Source organism: Dermacentor silvarum, chromosome 7 (genome assembly GCF_013339745.2).
Source record: "Dermacentor silvarum isolate Dsil-2018 chromosome 7, BIME_Dsil_1.4, whole genome shotgun sequence".
Lineage (NCBI taxonomy): Eukaryota > Metazoa > Arthropoda > Arachnida > Ixodida > Ixodidae > Dermacentor > Dermacentor silvarum.
Genome location: NC_051160.1, coordinates 24,693,532 through 24,712,994, shown reverse-complemented (window position 1 = coordinate 24,712,994; position 19,463 = coordinate 24,693,532). Strand labels below are relative to the sequence as shown.

The 19,463-nt window shown below is 47.8% G+C and overlaps 2 protein-coding genes across 8 annotated transcripts in view; one reads left to right on the top strand and one right to left on the bottom strand.

The window, feature by feature from the left end:
* LOC119459443 (uncharacterized) overlaps positions 1-19,463 on the bottom strand; it is a 307,019-nt gene that overhangs the window by 123,862 nt on the left and 163,694 nt on the right. The gene's annotated exons all lie outside the window — the stretch shown is intronic.
* Positions 6,019-19,463, top strand: part of LOC125946657 (uncharacterized) — a 34,179-nt gene continuing 20,734 nt past the window's right edge. For 2 of the 5 annotated variants that reach the window (XM_049670366.1, XM_049670365.1), the window contains exon 1: positions 6,032-6,161. In XM_049670366.1, coding sequence (XP_049526323.1) covers positions 6,089-6,161 — 73 coding nt within the window. In that variant the 5' untranslated portion in view covers positions 6,032-6,088. Of the gene's footprint in view, positions 6,162-19,463 lie in introns of all 5 variants that reach the window. The other 3 variants (XM_049670368.1, XM_049670367.1, XM_049670369.1) reach the window with 2 other exon arrangements.

Here is a 19,463-nt window from a genome sequence, read left to right as displayed (position 1 = left end):
ACTATAGACTTAAGCTCTTGCAAACTGGCATTTTTTAACTATCTCTTCCTTTAAGTACAATTATTCTGTTGTTCGTCTGCAGGAAAACCAACATACGCTACTTTTTCATCATAGGCGCAATAGTCATTTACTCACAAGACTTCAAAAGCTGCATTAAGCTTTTTGTAAATGCCCATACGAGCGTTAGGCTTAATTCGTGCCTCGTTACTCTAATTCTCATTAAAAGGGCAAACTTAATTTGTGAGGACTTTTGGCCAAGAGCATTCCTTTTGTACGTCGTTAACAGCTGTGCGTCGTTAATGCGGATACTCGCTATCCGTGCAATTATGATCATATAAAGCCAGCAGGCAACAAAACTACAGAAAGCGTAGAGAAGCTGTGGCCGAAATTGAAATGCAGAAAATACCGAGGAGAAGGGTAAATCAAGGCAGACGAAAAGATCGTTTGTCGTCGGTAGGGAGCGAACCCACAACCTTCGCATTATGCGTGGGCTGCACTACCCATTGCGCGTCAGCGCCGGCCTTCAACACATCCACTAGGATATTCATGTGTACTAGATCTAGCCATGGGACTGTTAGCCAGCGCCACTCAGAGCCATGGTGGAGTAAATGTGTAACGCCATTTTTTTCCCAACGGCGTCACTGTAACAGGTGAACATAGGAGACCCGGAACGTGGCTACTAAACCTTCGTATACTACGTAATGCCACCAAAGCTGCCACATTGGGGACCCTCCGTAGGAATGAACGAGAAGAATGGAAACACTTTTGCTAATCACGACCATTTAAAGTTGACATGCAATGAAGCCAAGGACAACATAGGATTCATTAACCGTAGCTGAAAGTGAAATCTAGAAAATAACCAAGAAAAGGAAAATGAAAGCGGACGAAAAAAATACTTTGGCGCCAGCGGGGACATGAAAGCACTAGGTAAGTGTCGCGTAATTCTCGGCGTTCGCAGGCACCGATCCGGCACGCTTCTCGTCTCGGAGGCCACGTTTGGACTTCGCGGTCGTGCCACAAGATGGCGCAGCATGTCCTGAAAGAAGCGCAGAGAAGAGCCCGGTTATGATGCGTTTCGCAGGTGCCATGCATTTCGAAGGTCACGCGCAGGCTTCGCGGTGGCGGCGCTAAACTAGGTCTATAGCCATGCGCACTGCTCTCCTCTGCCGTTGGACGCAGTTCCTTAGAGAATTCTTTTCAGTGCAGTTTATTTGAATGAAAGCTCAAAAATTTCCTCAACGAGAAGCCATGCTATCACCGCCCTCATGGCTCGCAAGAGGCTTTGAACTGCACTCTGATTTTTAAGACCGACGTTTTCTTTGCGCGCTTTCCGGGTCCGCGTACCTCCGTTCTGCTAACAAAAATATAACTTCCAGATTAAAACTAAACACGTAATTTCTGTTCAAAGGCATATTTTCAGCACACACTGATCTATTATTGGGATGGTTATTAAGTTTAACAGGTTCTTCATTTACGTTACTTCCCTTGATTTAGCCACTGATTATGAGCCACAGGATTTGTGCCCATCCTTCGCCAATGCTCCAGACTATCCCACGGTGATTCTTGCACAAAACCTGACCACCTAACGTCGAGCTTCTTTTCTTTCAAAGTAGATCGATCTACGAAGAGAAGGGTGATTTATATTTGATGGATTCTTCTATCTGCTGCATGTTCTTTGGTTGAGTCATTCGATATGTGCCAGTGGGAGTCCGCCCCTTCTTGACCAACCCCCAAGAATGGGAATATCCCACTTTGACATAAGGGCTAAATAATCGCTAAATGTTGCGTCACACGCGTCTGTGCATACACCTGTCATCACCATTGCTCCCTTGATAAGCATCATACATCGCCTTTGTCTTTGTGACGCCTATGCGTATACGTTTCACACTGTGCATCCACCTGACTGGAGTTTGTATTAAGGCACCTTAGTGAGCGATGTTGTGCATAAGCACGAAAGTGGCCTGAAAATGAAGTTGTGAATTTTGTGATGGATACGCATAATCATTCATTGAGATCACTCGTTCCATTAGAACTAAACAACATTGATTACATCGCCATTAGTTGTAAACCATTCCAATAACCGTTTCATTAAGACTTCGCTTCACATAGATTCCAACATTTGCTTTGAAACTGCAGATATTTTTTGCAAGATATCCAAGACCGGAATAATTATTTTTAATGTTGATACTAATTCTGATACTCTTTTGAAATTTCAATGTAAATGTACTCTGCAATGAGCTCAAAAAACTGTTTATGGAGCATTTTTATTTCTCTACAAGTTCCTTACTTATTTATTTCAAGAACTTCACACAAACTAGACTGGTGGAGTGTAATCATCGCCAAACGGAAACAGCAGGACGCCGATTGCAAACAACATCAACAAAAAAATCGAGATGTTTAGGCTCCTGTGAAATTGTTTTTAATCGTCATCAACATCATTATCATCATCAGCCTATATTTCTATCCACTGCAGGACACAAAGCATCGAGGATGCTTAATTATGGATGACTTCCTTCATGGGCACTGCTTGTTCCGAACCAATACTTTCCTATTAACAGGAGATGACTGTAGTCCTTTTCTCTAAGCCAGTGCTACAGTCAATGAAAAAACGACATTTAGTTTGCTCCTGTGATCCAATCCTGAGAGGAGACTGGTTTAAGCGTTTTCTTTTACGGATATGTGTAGCAGCGGGTAACAAGTGCAAAATCATGGGTCTGCCAAAAGCAAACGGCAGTGATAAGCATAACGAATCCAAACACGGAGCAGTGGAAGGTTGTGCTCTACAGCTCTGACGTCGACGATCGGCTCACCGGGCAGCAGAAGCCACTGGCGCCCTGAACCAAGGGTTCCACCCACGAACACTTTCAGAATCTTGCTTTCCTTCAGAGCAATATATATTGTTACGGGGAGATTATATATACAATGGATATATTTAGAAGGTAAGGCGCACAACGCTACAGCAATGGTCCAGGAAAGCGCGTGCACACCAGAAAGCCACGCCGTCGCCTTCGTCGTCGTCCGTCAACGTACAATCACCGACCAAAGGATCGCCGCTCGTGACAATATATTTAGAGCGATAGCTCTACTACTCCAGGTACAAACCCAGAATACGCCTGGTTCCGTAAATCTGACCTTCAAGCTATGCCAGGGTGAAACTGGGACTTAGCCTGCCACTACCGGCGGCTGCTGCCTACGCCGCGTGGGTGCCAATATCTTGAAACCGATCTGCGATGTGGACGAAGTGCGCGGTCGCGCGGGTTTCATCTTCGAACCGATCTGCGATGTGTACAATGTGCGCCGAGTGCTGGTAGCTTCGTATGCGCTGTGCTTTCGACGCTTAGTACGCGCTGAAGCGAGACGCAACATGAAGGTCAATTTGCTCGCTGCTGCTGTCGCGCCGTGCAGCGTCTGTGTGTTGTATTGTGATACAGCTGTAAATGCGGTAGTTGGTGATAGCGCCGAGCAGTGTCTGTGTCTTTTCCCAAAGCAAGCAAAACCGTGCCATCGCTCGACAAACTTAGTTTACCCGCGTTCAATCACGGCAAACTTTTTCAAATAATCAATCAACCAATCAATTAACGAGCAGTAAACGACGCACCAGCCTCTGAAAACGGCGACGAACCACCTCTTCTCGTGACCGTGTGGCTCAAAGTGCGTGCCCCCGCAAAGTACGGAGAGGGAAGCTGAACCTCAGTAGCTGCGCTCTCCTCTAGCGATGCAGTGCAAACCTCTCCAGCTAAACGTTGGTTATTTCTCGTCTCCAATAAAAGTTATTTATTTAAGGCCCGCCACCTCGATTCCTAGGCAAGCACCACAATATTTACATTGAATACCGCATTCAATGTCATATTACCTGCAAAGCACTTACCAAGTCAATTGCTTCCGCGTGTCACAACTTCATTCGAACGTTTTTATGAATCACATCGTTCAATGAAGTTACTGGCTCCGAAATCTAGTTTATTTATGCGTAATATTTCAGCGAAGCTATATATCTCTACCAGCCAAGGAATTTTTTGTGTCGTTGTCGTAAACAAAATACGCCAGGCTAAACATTGAATACAAACAGCATATCTCTTTCGAAATCAGGCATACAGCATACAGCTCAGTGCCTCGTTTTCAAAAGAAAAAATACAAAACAATCATCAAAACCACATGATGGATGATAAGGCGCGTGTGAACAATGGGAACACCCTTCGACACGTTCCGGTGAGGATTAGGTTTGCAGCTGCTTCGAAAGCAGTTGACGTCATTCAGAACTCTCATCTGAAGTGCAAACTGTATAATGTATACTAATGACGTTTGCGAATAACGCGAAGCACGTTCCTTCTTCTGCTTGTGTTTCCCGGTAAAGATTACTGTTGCGTAAACTACTCCGAGTGGAAAAGTACTCAACAGCATAGAAACCACATAGTGACGTCACCACGGTCTAGCAACTCATTCAGTTCATTCCAGGCTACCATGGGTAGACCATCGAAAGTAAAGACGTAAGAAGAACAGGGTGAATATAATATCATTATGAAGTAATAAAGAGTGTGGTTAAGTACATTTCCCTTGTCTCTGGTTTCACTCTTGTAGAACCGCGTGTGTGAATTCAAGTGACACCGCAATAGGTAATCGCTGTGGGTCTCACTTACAGCTTCGCTGTCCAACCACCTTCACAGCGTGGATTTGATTCACAGCTTTTCTTTTTGCCGGCCTGCAATAACGCAGGAGGAGCCAACGTTTCGAGAAATGGACTTGTCTTTTTCAAGGCCTTGAAAAAGAAAACTTCACTTGTCGAATCGTTGGCTCCTTCTTCTTCTTCTTTCTGGGGTTTTACGTGCCAAAACCAGTTCTGATTATGAGGCACGCCGTAGTGAAGGGCTCTGGATAAATTTTGACCACCTGGGGTTCTTTGACGTGCACTACAACTCAAGCACACGGGCGTTTTTGCATTTCGCCTCCATCGAAATGCAGGCCGCCGTGGCCGGGATTCGATCCCGCGATCTCGTGCTCAGCAGCGCAACGCCTTAGCTGGCTGAGCAACCGCGGCGGGTGAATCGTTGGCTCCTGCAATCACCTTGTTCTCGTGTTGCTCATTGGGCCTCTTCGATTATCCGTCTCTGACAGTCCCGGACTGTCCGAAAGACTGCATACGCAACGCTCATTGGCTGAAAGCACCGTCTCGGACAGTCCGGGACTGTCAGGAACGGATAATCGAAGAGGCCCATTGTCTTTCATGGGAGCAGCGCACTTGAAAAAAAAAAAATATAGACAAAAAAAAAATGACGCAACGTCCACAAGGCCTGACACGCCTGTAAGGTTAAACCTTACTGTCCCGACGTGGGAGCCGCCTGCGTCATCCTAAGGGTTGATCTTCAGGACCTGAATAAAGTTTATCATGCCATACTATCTATACCATACCGAAAAAATTCAGTGCTTCGCATCAGCCGTAACTTCTTGCTGTGTCCATGTTCTCTTTTGAGTGCGCTACTAATAACTAAGTTATGAATTACGAAATCGCCCATCAGAAGGTATTAAACCGATAGCAAAGGGCCACTAAATCAGTTTTAGATTGATAAAGTATTCATAAAGAACTCTAGTTTGGTCTACTTCGCGATAATACACTTAGTTTATGGGTATTCAGAGACATAAAATGAAGAACAATATTTTTTTGTCAATTTCGCGGCCAAACCCCTGGACCAATTTGTAAGGTCACGAGGCCCCGAGCTCTGCCGTAATCGGCGCCTGTGAATATGTACGCAACTGCTTTATGATTGCAGGAATGCCAGTCTTCATAATTAAGAACTGCTGAGTCACATCACGTGTTTCGGTGTGTTTTCGGAGCGGCAAAAGCGCACGAAGAGAATAACATTTCGAAATGCCCGATCCGGAGCTATAGCAGCCGCGCTGCCTATAGTTGCCACAACAGCTTGTTGCTTTTACGACTTGGAGAACGATCTGCCTTAAGGAAATTAGCTCGGTTAGAATACAGACATTGGAGAGGGAAGCCTTTTATCTCACGGTAAACTCAGGCCCATAAAAGGGGCCGGAGTACAATATAGTCATCAAGACTCGAGTCGAGGCAGTCGCATCTTTCAACTATAAAATGGGAGCTGCTACACTCACCCTTGTGGTCGCCGCAGTCATGTTTTTCGCTGAGGATGTAGCACCACAGGAAGGTGAGCATACACTACGTTATATGAGATACTAAATACTCAGAATAGTATACGTCGCATATATTTTCAAACCGCTAGCTTTTCTTAGCTCGTCGCCTAATTTCGCGTCGTTGGCGCAGTCCACTGCGAGAAAGGTGATCGAAACAGTTAAGTTGGTGGAAGCGTGAAGGACGCTGGATGTGCTTTCGTCAATGAGAGACTAATGCTTGCTGATGTGATACATATCTCGGTTCACTGCAACATCACCAGATAGTGTTGCCCTCTGCGCGTCAGGGGTACAGAAATGCACCGATTGCGCCCCTCATTGTTCCAGAAGGCTTCATTCCTTCTTCGTCATTCCATCGTAATCATGCTGTCATCATTCAAGCGTTATCACAACGCCGTTGTCGTGTTGTGTCATCATCGCGTCGTCTTGCATTCCTTGTTATACCGTGGTCGTGATGACGTTTTGGTCGCCTCAGTTGTCTTCTTTCCAGCTTCGTCATCTAATTCTGATCAAGTCGTCATCGTTACGTCATTGTCATCAAAGAGTAGTCGACATTCAACAGAAGTCGTCACGCTATCGGCGTCATGGGTTCTTCGCAATCTCCTTAGTTTAACGCCATCGTCGGTACGCTCCCGTCCGTATGACACCACCGTCATTTCAGAATTGTCGTTGCGCCATCATCATACAGTGACCGCCATGCATTTGTTGTCATACCGTGGAGATGCGCCGTGGTTTTTCCATTGTCATTACACTTTGTCAGCTTCGTCATCAGATTCTCGTCAAGCCATCGTTATCAGGCAGTCGTCGTCTTGAGAATGTCACTGCCATTGTAGTCATCTCATTGGTCTCACGCCGTTGTAATCACATTATCGTCGTTATACCAGAGTCATCTTTCAGAATCATCCCCCCATTGTCGTCATGATGGCGACACTGGCCGCCTTTGGCTGTGCCAGTGTGCGTGCTTAGAAAGCCGGCGAGCACTCGAGCATCGGAGTGGAGCGTAGTAAGTAAAAAGAACGCTATAAAACAAATTTAACGATGACATGTCACGGAGAGGGAAGGACGTTCAGACAGAGGCGATTCGGCGAGTTAGAGATCGAGAGAAAAAATGCTGGCACTTCCGTAATCGATAGTATAGATGTAAGCATGAAATGGTTACCATATGGCATCTTTTGCTTCCTATGATGTCGCCGTCTTCAACCGCTTTTCTTCTTCCAACAGCGCATCGTGCTCAGCGTCTGTCGCTACGTTTTATTCTTGTCGCGGACCGCTCACGACTCACGGACTCATGGCGCTCAAAAGAGCACAGACAACCCTGTTTCAGCGCCAAAAGTTAAAAATCAAGTGCATGGTGCCCTCTATCTGCCTTTTCAACATCCTTATTGGAAATGACAAATAAAACTTCAGCGCACTAGAAGTTACAGCTTGAGTGATATTGTGTACAAACATTAGCAAGAACTCGGAAGCAGTATTTTTTGTAACTTAAGTTACATGCGCATTGCCGCATTACATGCGCTAGATATTTACCAAACAATTGTTCGGGAAGCAGTAGCACATGTAATGCGGTCCTGTAAAAAAGGGTTGCGGGGCAGAGACCGCATTTTCTTAACTTTTGACTGGTTGTCCGGTTGGTCTCGTTGGAGTGCCTGGATAACGGCTCTGGCTTTCAGCTCAAGGTCACTTGAAGGTCCCCGACAACAGGAGCTAAAAGCATTTACGTTATGCTAAAAGCATTACGTTATTCACTGGTAACGGCTCCCCAGTTCCGCGGGTGGACACTATCAGGATCCTAGGAATGTTTATCGAGTCTAACGGGGCCAATGGAGCCACCGTCAAACGCATTTGTTCCAAGACCGAAAGCGCCCTCGGACTGATTCGAAGAATCGCCAACAGGTACCGCGGAATCAGGGAGGACAATCTGATCCGGATTATCCACGCATTTGTGCTATGCCACCTCGCTTATTCGGCGGCTATGCACAACTGGCTGGTGTCGGAGCGCAACAAGATCAATGCCCTAATCAGAAGAGTATTCAAGCTTGCCCTTGGCCTTCCCGTCCGAACGCACACAGAAGACCTCCTCAAGTTGGGCATCCACAACACGTTCGAAGAAATTGTTGAAGCCCAAGAGTTTTCTCAGTTTGTCAGACTATCCGGCACCCCAGCGGACCGAGCCATACTTGGCATGCTGGGACGTAACCCCGCGGTCGTCGGTCCCGACGCTGTGAAGCTGCCCAACGACATAAGATCCAAGATTTCCATACACCGGATGCCACGCAATATGCATCCGACCTACAACGAAGGACGAAGACGAGCCAGGGGTAAAGCTCTGCTCGCCAGTGCCCGCTTGGACAAGGATCGAACATGCTTCATAGACGCTGCTTCGTACGCTCAAGAACAAGCCTTGTCCTCAGTGGTCATCAACTGTGATTCGAAAATCATCAGCTGCGCTACCATCCGCACTTCTTGTTCCAGCGTTGCAGAACAGGTTGCCATCGCTCTTGCATTGACGGACGATATACATGACACGATTTATTCAGACTCCAAGACCGCTATCAGGGCCTTTCAGATGGGAATGGTGGCTCCCCAGGCCCTACGTATCATCCAAAACGCCAAAGACCTCAAAGATCACTCATTGGCCTGGTTCCCTGCGCACCTTGGAAACATTGAAGGTGCCTCGCTCAACCCCAACGAGGAGGCACACTCGGCTGCACGAGGTTTGACTGACCGTGCGCCGGGTAATGCGTCCTCTCTAGGGCGACCCGAGCCTCTCTGCTCGTACAACGAGATATGCAAACACAATTACCTATCAAGAAGACTCCTGCCTCTGCCGCACTCCTCACTGTGCAGGGTCCAGGCAGTGACTCTCAGACTTCTACAAACCAGCACTTACCCAAGCCCTGCAGCACTGCACACAATGTACCCCGAACGGTTCCCAAGCCCGGACTGCCCCCTGTGTGGTGGTTATGCGGACTTCGAGCATGTTCTGTGGGGCTGCGCATCTACCGGTCCCCCTTTCACCCAAGAGGAAATGATGATGGCTTATTAAGGCCCAGGATCAGACCTCTCAAATCCTGGCAGTCCAGAGGGCCCGCGAGAGGGCCATCAGGTTTGACCTCATGGTCCCCGAGTGGGCCCTCTAACCAGGTGAAGTCGAGTTTACTCGCGTCTATTGTGCACCCAATAAAGTTCACTCACTCACTCACTCACTCACTCACTCACTCACTCACTCACTCACTCACTCACTCACTCACTCACTCACTCACTCACTCACTCACTCACTCACTCACTCACTCACTCACTCACTCACTCACTCACTCACTCACTCACTCACTCACTCACTCACTCACCTCACTAACTCACTCACTCACTCACTCACATATCAGTCTGGGTGGTAATCGAAACCGGGCCTCCGCGGTGCGAGACGGCCATGCTTCCCTGAAGCCACGGCTGCCCCACGGTTTTGGCTTCTGCGTGCCTGATTACATACGTCACGTGATCACAGAGACGTGCTTGTGCCACTGTTCGTGAGCTCGCCGTCTTCTTCCACAGCTGTCAGCCTGTCGTCATCACGTTTTCAAAACGTGTAACTCTTGCTTAATTCTCGGTTACCTACTTATTCTTTCTTTGCACGGCTGCACAAATATTACCTTCCATAATGGCAACCCTAAATGCAACGTTAACACCGTATCTACTTTTTTACAAACTTCTTAATTTTGTTAACTTGCTTTAATTATATCAGACCATCTTTTGGCGTGATTGTCAATGTTCAGTGACATTCCTGGGACAGTAGATGAACAAAGATTTAGTAGTAGAATTATGTCTTAAAAGATAAGATATCTGAATTATACAAACTTCTATGCCTGATGTGTAATATCAATGTCTGCCTATACATCACTTGTAGAAACCTGCAATAAAGGTGAAAAGTGGAAGGAAAATCAAAGTAGTAACTGCGGGGAGCGGAGCTGTTTTTATGTGCAAGATTATATGGACGGAAGGCCTATTGCTTGCTTGAAGAACGCCGTAAGCAAATGTTTCTGCGAAGATCAGTTCTTGCGAAGACAAAGTGATGGTGCTTGCGTCACAGAGGCCGAATGCGATATACCACCCCGTGGTCCGAAATAAGCCGCCTCTTTGCCTCCTAATGTGCAATAAACATAATTCAGAGAGTGTGCAATGAGATAGTCACTGTTTGTTTCGAGGACACCGGCAATAATTATGCCGGTGTGCACTATGCTTTTACCCTTACTGCGTCTAGGTTGGCCTGTTTCTTCATGACCAACTTTATTCGTTCTCTCATCAAATTGAGAGAAATCCTAGACCTTACTAACTATGGTCACTGCACGTTACCCTACCTAACACTTCTACATCCTGCACTATGCTGGGATCGGCAGAGAGTATTAAATCTATTTCCTTCCTTGTTTTTCCATTAGGGATTTTTGAGGTCCACTTATCTTTAGTATTATTCGAGGTATTCGTTATTCGGAGGCTATTGCTGTCCGCGAATTCTACCAACAGCTCTTCGAATCGATGCCATAGAATCCATAGAATGCCACATAATCGATGCTGTAATTGCCAATTGCTTGATCACCAGCCTGCTTTTTTAGCCCTTTTGCATTTCGCCTATGACTACAGTATACTGAGTTTGCACCTTTCTCATTGCTAATTCAACATCTTCATAAAACTGTTCTATTTCTTCATCAACGTCACTGGAGGTTGGGGCGTAGGCTAGTACTACCTTCATTCTATACCTCCTATTCAGCTTTATTACCACGACTGCTACCCTCTCATTAATGCTGTAGAATTCATCAATGTTGCCCGCTATGTCCTTGTGGACTAGAAATGCTATTCCGAATTCTCTCCTATCTGGAGGACCTCTGTAGCAGAGGACGTGGCCGTTAGTCAGCACTGTATAAGCTTCACCAGTTCTTCTACCTCACTAAGGCGAATAATATCCCAGGAAATACCTGATAATTCTTCAAATGGCCCTGCTAAGCTAGCCTCACTTGATAGGGTGCCCGTGTTGAACGTTGTCAGATTCAGTTTCGATTGGTGGCCTGTCCGGACCCAGAGATTCTTAGCACCCTCTGCCGCATCGCAGGTCTGACCGCGGCCTTGGTCAGGTGCTCCGCAGCTGCTGGGGACAGAAGGCTTGGGTTAATTGAAGGAGTCATGAGGGAGGTAGTGGCCGAATACTGCACTAGGGAGGTCGATTCCTGTTCTGTTGAGGGAGTGACCTTGTTGGAGCTTAGTGGGCCTTCCCAATTTGGTTGCACCTAAACTAGTATAGCCCCACTTGCGCTCGGCGATTTTTATTGCTATAGTCAGGCTCATTTCATGCTTCAAAATGTTGTGGACTGGAGGAGAATTCGAACCTACGACTTTCCGATTAGAAGCCGGGTGTTCTACCTCTGCTCCACGCCACCACGTCGTCATATAGCCGTCATCATACATGGAGAAGTATTCATGCAATCTGAAGACATCGCCGACATTGTTTTGTCGCCATCCAGTCGTCTTCGCGCCATCAAAGTCACATATTTGTCGCAATCTCATTATTTAACAGCACAAATACTTTCTGTGAAGTCGATGCACAACAAGGCCATGGTGCTTATCACATTTGCTTTCGACACCCTTCCGCAAGTACCAAAAAATTTGGAACGCTTAATCTTCACCTTTAAGAGTGGAATGTGTTAACAATTCAAACATCCCTGACAGCTTGTCACGCTTCACAGCAACTGCAGCTTTCCTTTTTTTCTCCACTTTCGCCTCTGCGCTCTGTGGATTGGCGGAGGCAAGCGCCATGTCGACGGTGTTATTGCATGAAACAGAGTGGGCCCCGCCGCTCTAGGATTGGTAGAAATGCGGGAAAAAAGGTTAGTGTTTGAGTTTCCGTGTAACAGAATTATGTTTTCTCCTATATTGAGATTACATCCCTATGCTACCATATCCGTAGGTTGTGTTTAGGTCGTACTTCACAATTTTTCTGACACATTTTACTTTAAGGAATTCAATTAGTTAAATAACGCCTCTGCGCCACACAAAGGGAATGCATGGTTGGGGCTCTGAATGATTTTTCTCGAAACGACGGCACCGGACGCCGACACCGAATATATTGTGCCAGGGGCCCCTTAATACTATCGCAATAATACTGGTACCATCTCCAGAGAGTGGTTGAGTACTACGCAGCATCGCTGGTTTGTAGTAGATGCCATGGCCCAAAACAAAATACATGTCCGGTACCTGAAGCACACTGCTCTACATGCGACGGCACCCATACGGAGAAGAGGGATCATGCGTTCAAACTAAGTACTGCGCATGGTTCAAAAAAAAAAGTTGCAGTGGCTTAGCTCGGCTATGCCAGGATATACGTAGCGTTAGCAAAGGTTCAGCTGATTACTCTTAGCTTTCCTGGTTGTCTAGATGGTCAAGGATTAGCTTGATTGTCATGCTTACTGCTGCTCCAATGACACACACGCGGTATACGTATTATGTGGCACATGCGCTTTCGCTGAGTTTCACAGTGTATTCAGTCGATCGGCGAGCCTTGACGTCATCGACGGCGTTTTGTTGTTGCTGCAGGGGTGGTCGGGCACGTCGCTTAGCCTCCTGGCGACGCCGCTATGCTAGACGTTCGTCCCTTTGCCCCGGTGTCTCCGCAGCACGTTTAGCCTTCTTCTGTTCATTCCTCCTATGCTCAACCGTTAATTGCCAGGCAACTACTTCGGGATCCGATGAGTCAAGCTTCTCTGTTCTTCTGCGCTGTTGAGCAGCATTTGCGCTCTCCTTCTCCATGGCTATACCACACTGGCAAACGCCAGTCAGAATTGCAGCGGCTCCAGCGCAGTGTCAGACGGCGACTGCACAGCGAGCGCGCGCCGGCGCCAGTGCGTCTACCACGGCTACGACGTCACTCCTCTGGAATGCGCAGACCGGCGGCGGTGAGTCGCGCGCGGCGGCGGCGGAGTGCGCGAGAGGTGCCGGCTCCGGTGGCTCCGGTGCGCAAGCCGTGTGACATCACTGATCCTTGCGCATGCGCAGCACGGCTCTTGATGTGCCGCGCGAAACGGGCTTGGCTAGGCCAGTGTAGCTAACGCTACAATAAAAGACACCTAGCTGCCGACGCCGATTGCCCAGATAGAACCGCACTTGCGGAAGAAGCGAAGGAAACGGCAGTCACTCGCAGTATAGAATAAACTGCAGTGGGGAAGTACGACTAAACAAGGAGGGCCTCCGCATTCTCCACCATCACAGCCAAGCAGTAAACCCTCATACGCAACGGCAGTAGCGTTAGGAACGGCAAGTCAAAGCAATAAAGCAACACTGCTATAGCAAATACAGAAGAAGGAAGAAGAAGAAGCGCGGAACGTAAAAAAAAGAATTAGACAATCTTCGGTAGCAAATGAATGCACTCAGAACGCAATTTGAAGAACCGACGCAGGGGTAGGGCTTATAAGAAAGCGGCCATCATGGGAGATAGGGAGCTTCCCGACCTGAAGTCCCTTGCCACCCCACCTAGCAGTAGCATAGAATAAAACGCAAATACTGACGAACACAAAACGCGAGAAACCAAAGAACCAATGACTGCTGCGTGGCAGACGCAGTACAGTCCCAGCGTAAGCTGGTGGAGCAGCTCAAGAGTCACTCCAATTTCGGCACCACGCAAAACAGGGTCTTCGCAACAAAGTCTCTTCGCCTCGTTTTGACGAGAACGATTTGAATTGTCTGCCTGGCGTCGACGGTGAGCTGGGGCTTGTAATGCTCTCAGTACAGCAGTCTGTTGAGCCCGACGATGGCTGGTTGTCGCCGCGCACGTAGCTCTATGTTTGCAGGCGCCTTAACTATATGGCACCATCATACTGGCGGAGACTCGGGATCGCCTTGATTGCGCGCATCGTCTGAATGGAATCTCGCCGTCTGCGCCTGAGCGCCTGCCTAGGGTGCGTTTATAGGGAATTTTCCCGCTAACTTATAGCAAGCGCTTGCATGGCCCAGTGGTAGAGTATCTGTCTCCCGCGCAGCAGGGCCGAGTCCGATCCCAGCGGGAACCGGATACATTTTTTTTTTTTGCATTTCTGGCGATAGCGGTTATGGTCACCACACACCGTCGGTGGAGGTGGCGGTGGCGGACACCATCGCGAACCGAAATGGCTGCTGGAACGAGCCCTTAACAGCTTATGCTGTAAAACAACAGCCAGAGGGGAACTCTGCCTGCGGTCCACACTTCTAGAGGTCTTTTGAACACAAGATGCAGGACAGTTTTGACGAACAGTTAATTAGGCTTCCAAAAGCCAGCTACCCTCGTTCGGTCAGGACATCAGTGGTCTAATCTCTATAACGGAAACTAAAAGTGGGCACACCAGCGAATGACGCCAGAGCCGGTGAGCGGAGTGGCCAAAGGCCTGCAAGTCGTGCCGTATCTGCATAAGCTTAGCCGCAACTTAAAGTGGCTAACAGGTACAGAATGGCCGTAGTGTTCTCCACTCCCAAACAGGCTGGCACAACTGTGTCCTCGCATAATGGGCAGATCTAAGGTAGGCTGCCTAGTACAACCTTACGGGCGGTGCACCACCGGAGTGGTTTATGAAATCCCCCTGTCTTGTGGAAAATACTATGTAGGACAAACTGGCCACTGCGTCAATGATCGAATGAGGGAGCATCATATAACATGACGAAATACTTGAATGCGCACCTTTCAGGACACTGTAAAGCCTGCCCTTGTCGTCCGAGATTTCATGATGGGAAGATTCTGGGCAGAAGTAAAGATGAAACTGCCCGTGAACTAACGGAAACGTTTTACATGAAAGAAAAAAAGTAGTGCTTGTGTAAGTCAGACCTGTGTTCTTTTGTACTACGCAAAGCTTACTTTTTTTTAGATCTTCCAAATGATCGTGTTAGCCCTGACAATCGCCCTCTGTTGTCTGCCCCAAGTGGCTGATGCACCTGCGCATTGGCAAAAGTATCTGTATCTCGCTGTCTTTCGAATAAAGTTGTTAGTAGCGCCTATGGCGTGTGTCTTTGCATCTTCTTTGAAGCCAACTTGCCCAACAACAAGTACTTCTATAGAGGGAGAACGCTTGCCGACGCGATGGATACGGCTGGCCTTGAACTGGCAAATGACCTCTCCTTTCCCACCCGCAAGGCCATTGATTTGGAAGAGTTCAGGCAGTGGCTTGTTGCACGCCTGAAGGAGATCCCACTTGTTATAACGCTAGCGAGAGCAGCGATAGAGGCCACTCGCCAGGTTCATGTCCGCGTGGACATGCCAGTACCTGACAGACACCTAATCAAACTTTGGGAAACCCGAGAACGGTTACAGACATTGTGCATGCAGGGGACACAAGCTTCAATTACTTTCTTGCAATGGGCAACAAGACCGAGCAGGCGAGGAGGTACGTGAAGAAACTTTCCATGGACTGTTGGCTCGAGCATTGCGAGATGTTCAACAAAAGGACCGGCCTTGCCACACTTTACAGAACGTACAGAGCCATGGTAGGTAAGAAGAACAAATACAATACAGTCGCTGACATCATGGTGGCCATGGGACCAGCGGCAGACACCTTCTTCCCGCATGCTTCTGTCCCGAAGATAGCTATGAACATTTAGCCGTATCCAACGATGAGGGAGTCAATTAGCTATTCACACCTGCGGAGCTCACCACAGCGATGCAGCAGATAATGTTCCAATGTTGGAATGAGATGGCAAATGATGAAGAACCTCGACGAAAATAAGCAAGGCACAACTCTTAGCTACCAATAATGACGTGTGGATGTCGAGTAATATACCGCAAGAGTGGAAGAACTCGGTGGTGGCCTCTTTATCGAAAGGAGGCAAGCCACCAAATGCCATAGGCAACCTGAGACCAGTGTCATTGACGTCATTCTTCTGCAAATAGCTGGGAAGACTAACACCAAACCGGCTGCACTTTGTACTTGAAGAGAGCGAAGCGGGTCCTTGCTTTGATAAAGGTCAAACAGGCTTCTTGTACCTAATGAGGCGAGCGGCAGCCACCCAGCGGAGTACAACGAAAGCACCCGGCATCATGGCAGCTGTCCACCTAAAGAAACTGGCTGAGCTTGCACTAGGCCGCGCAAAGCTAGAGACACAGCGAAGATGGCCGATCGATTGCGTCATGGCCTAAGAGATTCCTGGCATAACCAAGGTCAACTCACACATAGCCAAGACCGAACCTAGCTCCTTCCAAGTTCAACTTAGATACAACCAAGTTCAACCTCGATATAGCCAAGTTGCACCTAGCTACCACCAGGAGACGCAATCGATCAGCCAGCTTCGTTGGGACTCGAGCTTTACGCGGCCTAGTGCAAGCTTTACCTCCCCACTACGACGACAGAAGAGAAGTGAAATTGCACGCTGAAATGATTAGCGGCCACGCAGCCAGCTGTGGAAGACGTCGACGACGACGAACGCGGGAGCAGTGGCACGGGCGCGTGCCGAGCACGAGTTCGAGCGCTAACCGAGGGGTGCCATCGAGCCAGCTCCGGAACTTAGGGAGCCTACATGCAACAACGGCGTTGCATGTAGGCTCCCTAGCGGAATTAACCTAGGAGCGCCAACGAGCGAGCTGCGGGAGAAGACGACGACGCTCGAGCCAATGATAATTTAATGAAACGCGCACACTTTACGGTTGGCTTAAACAGCCTAGCTGTTTAAAGTTATTCGATACGGTAACCCATGACACCATTCTGCAGTGGATAATGGGAGTGGGTCCCGGAGAGTGAATGCGCAACATAGTGTAAGTATTTCTGGCGCATCGCACCTTTGAAACTATGATGGGTGCAAGGAACCCGACCCAGTTTATGAACAGAGGTGTACCTCAAGGGAACATCCTCTCGTCTACCTTCTTCAACTTAATGATAAGAATACTGGCCACCCGGATCCTGGAAATGCCGGGTGTCAAAAGCACATTATATGCTGATGATATTACAATATGGACATATTTAGCAGCTTTCTTTAACACAGTTCAGGTAAACCAGGCCGCAATACAAGAGGCGCTTGACAAAATAGACTAATATCTGACCATCACCAGAATGCAAACCTCTCGGAAAGATCCAGTACATTCTTCTTGGGGCTGTACCACAAGAACAAGACAAGGTGACAATCAAACTCGGTGGCAACGATATTCAACGAGCTCCGAAGAGGCAGCTGAGGATCATTGGAATCCGCATACATGAGCTACATGAGTTCGCCAGCTTTTGGCAGCACGTTTGGCTTCCCGGAACAGACGCTGAAACGAAGCAGCTTCCGTATGGAACGGTTTTTACAGTTTGCGCAGACATGCAAGGGAAAAGCCGCAAAATAATCCAACTTCGACACTCAGTGGTGTTTTTCGTCTTATTGAGCTGTCCTAAATACGGTGTTTAAGTTTTGTCTTCCCAGCCTAACCTAACGCAGGTGAAAATGTGGGAGTAAGCAATCTCGATTATGCGCGCTTTGCCTCAACAGCCTCTTGATTGCCACAAAATGCTGTGTGCGAGTATTGAGAGGGAGCAGCTTGCAAATCCATCGTGACCTCAGTAGCCGAACAATGTTCAGACATAAAATAAAATGCAATGGCGACTTATGGTGAGCTTGTTGCAACTACTAACTGCTAATCCGGATCCAGATGCGGCTACTAACTAATCCGGATGCGACTAGCACGAGTTGGAAAGAGCAGCAGAACCGTCCTCTATGACGCTACGTTCGTGCTTGTGCGGCTTCTTACAGCACAATGAAGGGCCAACGGTCGTGGAGATCGCAGTTCAGTTCTGCGCCTGTGATGATTTCCCACTGTTAACATTGCTAGCTGTGCGGTGTATACAACGCGACACCCACTTGCCGCATGAACAGCACAAAAACGGAATGTTCATTGAACGCGACTACAAGATCGCGTTTTCAATGAATGCCTGCACCAAAACCCAAAGTGCTGAAATTGGCCATTGTGCGGATGAAATATTGGTGTGCCGGGCACACGTTACTGGAAGCCTCGGTTGCCACAACCGTCGCTTGTAGCACGATGCGCTTATGCGAAGCCCAGCAATGTATCCGAAGTAGTCGCCTGAATATTTCTCACTGAGCTTCGGAATTGAGGACTGGTTTGCCTACCCCTCTTGGATGTATTCCGAAGCGAACCACACGTGACCCCTGTGGATATATGAAAAGAAACAATTTAGATAACTACTTCTAGTCTGTATTCCATGAACTTCTGAATAGCGCTAGCGCCATAACACCTAGATTACGCCATTCACCATTCCTGCATGAATGGGCGCTGTTGCTGTGGCGTCTTCGCGAAAATTTGGCAGCTACCAACAATGGCAGCCGGCCCCGAATGTGCGCTAAGAACGATGCTTCTGAACAATGTGGTGTCAGTTAAACTACGTTTTCAAAAGTACCCAGACTAGCTCTTCCTGTGTTTGTGCAATATTTCTTCGATGTTACCGAGAGTTCAAACCGATTGAAATATTCTGGGCACATAAGAATAATAGTGTCGCCGAAACAAATATTACATAAATGCTCTTCGATGTGCCACTGACCAAGAAAGAGGATGCCGAATACCAATGCGGACTACTGAACCATGACTGCGATACAGGCTTGTGGTATAAAAATAGGCCTTGATAAAAACTCGTCCCACTCTCATATGGGAGCCTTGAATACATGACTTCCATATACTAGAAGCTTGTGAATGAGGCTACCGTATAGAAGCTGAAACGCCCTGTTCCTTTAAAACTTTTTTTTTCTGTTGTCTGTTCCCATGTTTTTTTCACACATACATGCGACTCCCACGATATGTAGAAATGCGTTCAAGCAACACACCAACAGCAGCGGCCACATCGAACTCATTATCATCACACTTACATATAAGGCACAAGCGCCAAACGTCCGAAATTGGTGGTGTATGTATGGCTATTGACACTTTTCGCGGAGCAGTTTGCCCTAGAGAAACGAGAGGGCACTTTCGGCGGCGCGCCGTACGTCGCCTCAGCAACCGCGCACGAATACGAAACCATTACCGCTTCTACCTTGCTTCTGTGCGATCAGCTGTCTGAAATGCAGCTGAATTTTCGCATAACGCACTATGCTGCAAACATGCTGGATTGAATCATGTAGATTGAAGACGTGTGCAGTAGTTGGCTGCAAGAATAGTGACTGGCATACTGAGGAATGTAATGAATATGTGTGGCCAAGTTCGCGGAACGCTGCTGCAACTGTTCGCACGTGTTTGCGGCACTTCGATGCAAACGGATTTCCTCGAGGATACAGAAATTTGCTGATCCGCCAGCGTTGTATCGCTAACCTTCAAAGAAAGGGCTTCAGCCCCGGTACGTCGG